At 38.5% G+C, this 9294-nt stretch overlaps 1 protein-coding gene across 1 annotated transcript; it reads right to left on the bottom strand.

The window, feature by feature from the left end:
* Positions 1–1717: 1717 nt before the first annotated feature.
* On the bottom strand, positions 1718–4541 carry LOC110059002 (la-related protein 6-like). The gene has a single exon (XM_020765663.2). The coding sequence runs from the start codon at positions 4417–4419 to the stop codon at positions 3058–3060; it is 1362 nt and encodes a 453-aa protein (XP_020621322.1). The 5' UTR covers positions 4420–4541; the 3' UTR covers positions 1718–3057.
* Positions 4542–9294: the final 4753 nt, after the last annotated feature.

Here is a 9294-nt window from a genome sequence, read left to right as displayed (position 1 = left end):
CTCCCCCAATGTTAGTTGGAAGCACGATGAACCATAAAACATCAACACGACACACCTACTTCTCAATGGTTCTAACTCCCAGACCCTCCCTCCTGTCCTGGGGAGCAGGCCTGTCTGAAGCAGTTCACGTTCTTGACGTCCAGGATTTCCTATCTTTGTGATGGGTATTTTCCATGGAATGGAATACTTGCCTACATGACTTTTCAATCCAGGAAAAGGAGAGACTTTCACGGCCTGAGTTTTTGGAAAGTCCATGAAATTCAAATGAAAAATTAAGTGTTGTGCAAAACTTATGAATGGTTTGGCATAGGCAAGGTGAAGTGCCAAGGATGTGCACAATGTGGTAACTAGTGCATAGGGCTCCGGAAAGTTTCACAAGTCCTGTGAAGCTCCTTGAAAAGTTTGAGTCACTACATTCCTGGCAAATTTGCACGCCAGTTACAGCAAGAGTGCTCTGGGCCAGGTTGCTTGAAAGCCGGTTTATGCTAACCCAGGATTAAAATTTAACCAAACTATTAATTTTGTATAAAAATGATTTTGACTGCATGCCTATGTTTTGTGTAGTTCAAGATTACTTTAGCTCAAAACTGAATGACAAACAATATATATTAAACAGAAAACCGCACTGAAAAATTGAACCTGACCCCAGTGGCCTAAGTAGTTAGCCTTAAGCCTTTCACACCTCTTGGCTCTATTTATCATTAACTGGCAAATTATGACAACTAGCCTGATTAAAGCTCTGGATTGCCTGTTCATAGTTTTCAATAACGGTAATGATACACTCACTCTGAACACCACACTGCATCATAATTTATTGAATTCTCCTTGGGATACAAATTCAAAACCATGAATGAATTTCAGCTAAATAGAAACCGAGACTGAAAGGAGAACTGTTGAACCTTTCAGCTAACTAGAGCACACTTTCCAGTCTGTTTTCTATCACAGTAAATTTCCTGTACACCCACTACTGGAGCCGAGCGTGCATAATTTTTTGTATAAGTCAAATCATTCTCACATTTTGATTGGTTGTCACTTATGATCTATTGGAGAACAGATATGTAGATGATGTCAGTAACACTTTTTTGTTGCTGTTTCATAATTATATAAAACAGATAGGTTCCATGTTGCCATGCATCTGTTCAGTGATACACAAAGGATACGTCAAAGTGTGGTAACATCAGCAACACACTCATTTTGATGTTTTCGCATCATCTGTGACCTATTACTGAACAGATGCACAACAACATGGAATCTATTTGTTAAATAAATACACAGCTGAACATTATGAAGCACAAATGCCCCAGATGTTGTGTTCCCAGTGCAATTACCATCCCATAAACATTTTCATTTTTTCATGCTATATTCTAAAGCAAATGGGTGGTGGTGTTCCAAGTTTTCCATGAAAATATTGCACTTTAGGCTCTAGAGAAACTGCTGAAAGCACTCACATTCTGCTAGCAGTTTTACTAGACCACAAGTGTGCATTATTTAATTAGAGAGCATGGAACACCATCTTCTATTAATGTACATATCATGGATGACAAATTACTCCTTAATTTTGGCATGAAATTTCGGCATTTATAATTTTAAATGTGAAATTACAAAGTTGTCATGGCGACATTTAGTGCAAAAGTTCTTGATATAATAAACAAGTCAGGAACCCAGGATTGAGCATAATTTGCCCCTTATGATAATGAAAGGTAATGGTACACCCACCAAATTTCACTTGTGTTTAATTGACATTCTAATTGTCCCCCACATAAAGGTGCAGACATTTGTTAGAATTTTGCCAAAATGTGCAAAATTACTTTCTAATTCCATTCATTACTACTTGATTACCCGTTATACTAAATGACATTTTAAGAAGAGAGTTCTACCATGTAGTAAAACTAGCCACAATAAGTGATATTTCTCAATTTTTTTCTTTTAATACACAAGTTACAGTGTTTCAAACCATTAGACTTGAAAAACTAAAATAAACTAAAATAAAAAAAAACTTACATCCTAAACAATTTGAAGAAAACCAATTAGAAAGCCACCCTCTCACCCAAGGTAAAGTGAACTTCGAACTTTAAGCTTAGAATATTCCTAGCATTAAAGCCTTGCAGTCCACTTCAATGGCTGAACCACTGCGTGTCCAGAAAATGATCTAATAGAATACCGTTTTTCTGATAAGATTTGAAACAAATTTAGTCTGTCTTTTTTGCAATCAGAATACCAATATCTCTTTTATACACAATAGTTTGAAATAATATGTTCTTGCAAGCTCACCAACCAAAAAAATATACAAAAGAAAACTATGAAATCGTCAAAATCGAAAACTCAACACATGCTTTGAAAAGTTGTCTATAAAATCTATAATGTGATTATCCTTACCTATTTACAGTTATCTCTGAACATTTTTGGAATTGAGCAATAATTTATTCCACTTATATACAGACAAAAATCCAGTGAAATGGTACCACTGTATTTCAATATTCCAAGGTCTAATGGATGCTATACTGGAGAGCACTTTTTTGAGATTTTTGCAGTGTTACACCATTTCCTGAATTATTGAAACAAGCTGAAACAATGATAACGCATATTATGTGAAACTATTTGCTGCACTGTAAATTTACACGTAACACACCTAAATATACAATTTTGTCATTTTCCCAAAATACACCCTTTGAGAAAGACTGACAAATTTAATAGAAGTGGAAGTTCTCAAAATAGAAACAAAACCAACTTCCATAACAATACAAAGATAAAAATTTTGCTGCCTCTTTATGCATTAACAATTTTAGCCTGCAATATCACTTCACTGAATTGGTTTTGTCATCATATTGCGATCCACCTTCCCTGCATTTTCCAGCACACTCATGTTATCTTCAGAATACATTAGTTTATACATCATGTCATGTAATTAACACATCCCAGTCAACTACACTGATAAGAGTAGTTCTACATTCTTGCTAAAGATTGAACCTACAAGTATACGTTAAATAACTATACTCTAAATTTGTTCTTCAAATGTTTGTAATTTATATTTGTAGCTAGGTAGCTGATTAAAATGTCCTACGCAACTGCTACAAGAGGCCTGCCTCGTCCGAAACCTGAGTGAAATCCTTTTGTTCCATCAGGTCCTTTCGGAAGTCGTTCAACACCTTCCAACTGAATCATCCGGTGACGTGGGCTGGTGGAATCGACCAGTGGGCTAGTGTGAGGGGAATGACCGCTGTTTGGTGATCCAAACTTGCGGCGCTGCGACCATGGGCTATTTGGAGCACTGTTACTGCCCTCCTTCACTACAATGTTTGCCAGCTTCCTGGGCAATTCTGGGCTGCTCTGGGGTGACCGTCGACCTATGGGACGGGGGGTGCCAGTGGGGGAAGCAGCCCTGTCTGGAGTGTGGTTACCCCCATTGTTATACCGGCGTCGACAGGTACTGAATGATGAATAAGAGTTATCTGTATCTGAAGAACATGAGCTTGAAAAACTATCATCTGAGTTCTTGCCCATCAGTTCTTGTACACGCTTGTTCTTCTTTCTATTGCGTCGTTTCTTTGTGGAGTCATCGTGTTCTTCGTCAGAATCTCGCCCAGCATCGCTTCCCTTGTCTTTAGATTTCGTCTTGGATTTTGACTTCTCCTTTTTGGCGCCTTGCTTGCCAAGTTCCACGACTTTCATGCCTCCCTCCTTCGACATTTCACTGCAAGCACGGGCAGCGGCCGCCATGGTTTCGAAAGCCACAACTGCCGTTGTTTCTTTTTCAAGCTCCGGATGCTTGGTAAAGTAGGGCTTTAAATCGAGAGGGATTGCTTTCCCTGGGCGAATGATGCGAATTAATTCAATCTCCCCACATTTGGAGAAGATTTCGCTCACGCTTTCCATGGTAGCGTTTTCTAGATGAGTGACAACTACAGTTCTTCCCGGATTACGCTCGAGAAGTTCTGAAGGAAGCGGCACATTCCTTCTTACCTTCGTCTTTTCTGAATTCATCGAAAGTTCTTTCGATTTTTCCAAGGCTTCCGCAACTACTCTGTAATCCTTTGTTAGCGTCTTCACTTTTTTGAACGACGTTATAAGCTTCAAGTTGACATATCCTTCTCTGTTACGACGGACATGTTTCAGTAAGAAAGCATCTTTGGCGAGGTTATCATCGCCAAGGTAAAACTCGACTTGGGAGACAATTTTCTCAGCCAGTTCCTCACTGGGAGGTTGAAAAGGTCCAGCACCATCTTTAACGTCATTGTCAGAGTGGGAATCGATGGGAGAGTGGTGATATTTGCGATCGACTTCATCTTCCGAATGAGATGAACCCGCAACGTCATGATCAGAACAAGCAGTGAAAACCTCTCCATTTAACAATAACTTCGGCGAAGAATCAACTTTCTCGGCAACTCCCTGTAAAGACTCTTCTCTCTGATCGTCAGCCATCTTAACGGATAGAGGAAAAAGGCAGATGGCCCGTCAGATGAATCTTTCAAACGCCTCGCAATCTCGCACGAAACTAGTGATTGATAATTAGTTTCGCCGCCATTTTTATAAGGTTCACGTGGCCCAAGTATGTTATGACGTAAGAACAAACTATTCTTTCACTTCCGGTCGTTCTTCAAGACCCCTTTCACCTTTTCTTACACGACAAATCATGCGGTTATTTTTACATCGCTATAAATATTTCGTTTTGACTCAGCCCTGAATAATGCAAAAGTACAGTATATTCCAAAATCCTGTCTGAATAAGAGGAAATATTGTCACAACAGAAGGACGTGACTTCCTTCACGCATTCGCTGGAACAGTCAAGTGGTATTACGAGACACACGTAGTGGCGTAGTGTGAAAGTTTACACGTTTCACAGAACACGTTGTTACTCTTTGTCAGTTTATATTTGAACTTTGTTTCACGATTGCGTTAGATGACAAAAAGTGAAAAGAAATGTACCTAAAATAGTACTAAAATTCTGGTGTTTTTGTCCTCTCTAGCTCATCAAAAAAACATCGGTCTAAAAATACTGTAATCAGAATATAAAATCGAGCTGACGCAAAGAGAAAACTCGCATTGATTGAATAAAAGACAACGCAACAGTGAAATTCAGATAAAGGATTAGCTTTGTAAACATTTTGTTGACCTTGGATGACGTAAAGTCTGTGAAATATTGCGTTATGCCAAAATAGCAGAGTAATATCATGTCCGTAAATTCAACGTTTAATATGTTGATTATTGCATGTTTTGACGGTCTGTTTCGCCGGGGTTTTCCCTGAAATTCGAAAACAACCGTTTGTAATGTTCCCGTTTTAGACAGGTTTGAGTATCAGCGATGCTATTCAAAGAATGTTTGTAACTCTTTTATTTTGCGTTGAAGGCGTCGCATATTGAGTTTATTTCTCTCAGGTTTTATAATATATATACATATATTTTTTTTTGACAATATCTTTACACCTTAAGTAGATAGCTAACCGAGCCATATGATAACTACAGTGCATTAAACTAGAGCGAGTTAGACTCAAACAAGGGTGTATTAGTTTGTATCAAAAAAATTCAGAGTTGATGAAATAAATAAATAACGGGGCACCAGCTGTGAGGAACTAAAATTTGAAACTGTTTTTCCCATTTCCCCGTAAAAGATTGCGTGTTCTACTGTTTAATTTATATTCGTCGACCTTTTGTTTATCACCTAAATCCCACTCTAAAACGATTATTTCAAATATTGCGATGCCAGTGAAATAAGAAAATTTTAATTCATGTCGGGCTTGCCTTGTCCCGAATTGACCCGCGAGTGCGGGAAGGCCAGTCGTCAGAGTCGTCCCGTTTTTGCCACAAAACACCGACGGCGTCAACGTTTTGGCCACAGAACGCCGACTGCGGAACACGAGCTGACTGATGAATGATTTGTGCTATCTTATCTGTAACGATTATCAATGACTTTTTTTTTCTCATTACAGTACTCGCACGCCTCCAAGCCCTACAGAACGGGTTCTCGTATTTTGTGTATTGGCCGATCACGTCCAAAGGTTTTTCTTCGGGCAGTTCGTTAAACATGCGCTTTTAAATTTTGTTATCTTTCTCCAGAAAAATAAAAAAAAAAGAACAGATAAGAGCCAGAAATGAGCGTGGGACGTTAAGTAAAGAACACGGACTAAGTACTATAAAAAGTGGCTTCAGCCCCACAGGAAATCTTAGGCAATAGGCAGTTCCGTTAGTGGAAAAGGAAGAATAAGCTTTTAGCCTTTCCTTTAAGCGATCTGGTTAGGGTAGACACTGGCCACTGAAGGGGAAATCATGACCTCATGTTGAAAACACGTACGGAGTATTTTAAATGAAAGACTTCCCGTTAAAATGTAATTCTAAGCTTTTCCGTTAAAACGCATAATGTTTAAAATATGTTTTGAAACGCACCGCTGATTGTATTTCAGTTCTGGTGGTCAAGTGAAATCTTCAAGTCTCTCGATTCTCAGTTATTTCTTTAGATTCCTAGCCAAAAAAGGAATATACCGTTCTTCTGAAATAGCATATATAACAGATTTCATTGTTATGTACCCTCCTAAACATATATATTTTTTTACTTGTTTGATCATGTGTTTGAAATGAAAATTTAGTTTCAGCTTGTGACGCACACGGTAAGGGCGAGAGGTTCCCATTTTATATACCGGTTGTTTACCATTTGCACGGAGAAACCGGTTCGTCAGTGGTTTGTACAAATGGTAAGCAAAAATGCCTGACGGCAAATTTCATTCGAATTGGCCATTTTCCGTTCACTCAAAACCCTAATTTACCGAAAGAGACTAGGACGTTCGACCTGATGATAATTCCAAGATGGCGGTGAAGAACTGCCAATGGTAAACACATTTTCCATACGGATATTTTGGACTACCATTCAGGATGTTCCATCTTCGGTTCGAAAATTTTCCGGTCGGTCGAACCAAAATCATCTTATCCAGTTCACTTCCTGACTGAAATTTCCGGAATTATTGGCGAAATGGTGAACACCTTTCACTTTCTTCTTTTCAGCCAAAAAAAAAAAAAAACCCAGAAGGAATGGGTATTCTATCATCTTCTCTTTTGTAGTTTGACTTTCAGCGATGTTTACCAAATGGTGAATTTGCTGAGGAAAATTAAACGTCGTCGCATTTAGAAAAATCTATTCAAAGACAATTATTTAAAACTGTTTCTCTGATCTGTTTCGCACGCGGTCAGCATTTTCTCACCCGGAAACGCTCCCGCGCTGAACCTCAATTAGCAGCCCTTTCTCTGTTACGAAAAGAGGAAAATCTTACTAACTGTGTTCGGTTAAGATAAAACAATTAGCTAGTTATTGATCTTGTTCATTTTCCTGTTAAGTCGTTTGTTCCCTTTGAAACCTCAAGGATAACAAGAAGCAATTTTTCGTTTATTAGTGCACCTCGTGTTCGTTTCGGAACCCCACTCCCGCCCCCCTCCCCGCCAAAAAAAAAAAAACCCACGACGAAATGGAGAGCTCCTATTGGTTCCAAGGGCGGGAAAAAAACGGACCTCTGACATGGAACAAATAGTTGCGGAAAATTGCTTTTCCAATTCCAAAACACTGGACGAGAGAAAACACTTTTTCTTATAACAAGTAAAATTAAATATTGTCCTTTATGTTTGGAAGATAATTTCAGTTAAACTTTCATGAAAGCGGACTGAAAACGCAAATAGATGCTAAACTTTGGCGCGCGCGCGCTTACCAGAAAATTGATGCATTAATTTATCAGCAGAATTTTCTTCTGTCCCTTCTTCTTCTTCTAAGTTACCCGACCTCCTTCATTTTATAAGAACCACATGATTACTACTTTACTGAGCTAGTAGCTTGTTTGCTCTGTCGTTTGTGGAATATTGGTGTAGTTAAGTTTATGGAACGAATCGTGGAAAAAATAACTTTTACTCGACTAATATTTCCCAGATATACAGACCGAGCAAGTTCAATAACATATATTCATAATTATAATTTTAATCTCATCTATACAATGATGTATTGACAGCTAATTTTTAATGATTAAAAAAAACAGGAAAAAGAGACGGATATGGTTTTAAATTGGTTCCAATGCAACAACACCCACCGATGCTGCATCGCCAGTAAGCCAAGGGATATAACAAATCGTCTACATTACTTACAAAAAATTTGGGATGTTAATTTTTGCACACTTTCTATCTCATTCCGGACAATAATTTCGGACACTTTGCTGAATCATGCCTACAAAGCACAAATTAGACTGAAACAACATATGTGGAGATGATAGTTTTACTTTAGCCTCAAGGATTTACAGATGAATTAAACGGAGGAGAAAATAACACATTCAAATCCTTTATCCAGCCGTTACGTATCTAAAGCAGTATCTTGACTAGTGTTCGCACCATAAAGGAAACTACGAGCTTTGGAGCTATTTAACAGTTTTATACAGTACTGTAAATATTTGAGTTTTATTTTCGGACACTTCTTTTGTCCGAAATTAAAATCGTCCGAAATTTTTTGCAAGTAATGCATAGCATTTTTCTGCAGTGTAGTCTTCAGTTGTATATAGATGGAAATATCTGCGGGGCTTTAAAAAAAAGCAAATACAAAAGTAATACAATTGAGTTTCGGAAAGAGACGACGAGGGGTAAGTGAATTAATCCTTATTCTCGTGGTAATCTTTTTAGGCCAGTTCCCCGTTTAGGAAATCCCAAGGGGGACTACAAATAGCCAATCATGTGACGTGAATTTTGATCACGTGGACAGTGCAAAGGGCTTCACTCGCACGAGAACATCCACGCAACTCGTGTTGTAAAGTTAAGGACCTTACGCATTTACGACGACGACGCCTAGTAAAAAATGTGTTTCTAATTTACTTTGGAATTTCGCATTTATTTGGAACCATCCAGTGTGTTCGTCGGTATTAAAACTTGCCCCTGTTGAATATTCTACGAATGTGTTCAGTTCCAAATAGAAATACGAAAAATTAGCCGTAGTGGGTCCCGTTGTCAAACAACTTGGAAACTGGTCATTTCATGTTGTTGTTTTGCAGAGGACGGCAAAGAAATGTACCAAGAATTATAATGCACGTGCACAGCCATTATTCTGCTCATTAAACGTTTTGTTTGGTGACGTTCTCGTTGCCGTTGCCGTTGCCGTTGCCGTTGCCGTTGCCGTCGTGTTTTGCGCCAAGGACGACGCCTAGTCAAAATGAATTTACATTTTACCGGACGAGTGAAATTCGTTATTGTCTAGACCTATTCAGTACGCTTATGGCTCTAAAAACGTGCTCAGGCCAAATATGCTACGATAGCGTTCAATTCCAAATGTTAATACGACAAATT

This window comes from Orbicella faveolata, unplaced genomic scaffold (assembly GCF_042242905.1).
Source record: "Orbicella faveolata isolate gen_17 unplaced genomic scaffold, um_ofav_v1 contig_26, whole genome shotgun sequence".
NCBI classification, from domain to species: domain Eukaryota; kingdom Metazoa; phylum Cnidaria; class Anthozoa; order Scleractinia; family Merulinidae; genus Orbicella; species Orbicella faveolata.
The sequence above is the reverse complement of the archived record's forward strand: the minus strand, read 5'-3'. Positions and strand labels throughout refer to the sequence as shown.

What these genes read in the sequence shown, in the direction of transcription:
- LOC110059002 (XM_020765663.2), bottom strand. Translation starts at nt 4,419, where the DNA reads ATGGCTGACGATCAGAGAGAAGAGTCTTTACAGGGAGTTGCCGAGAAA.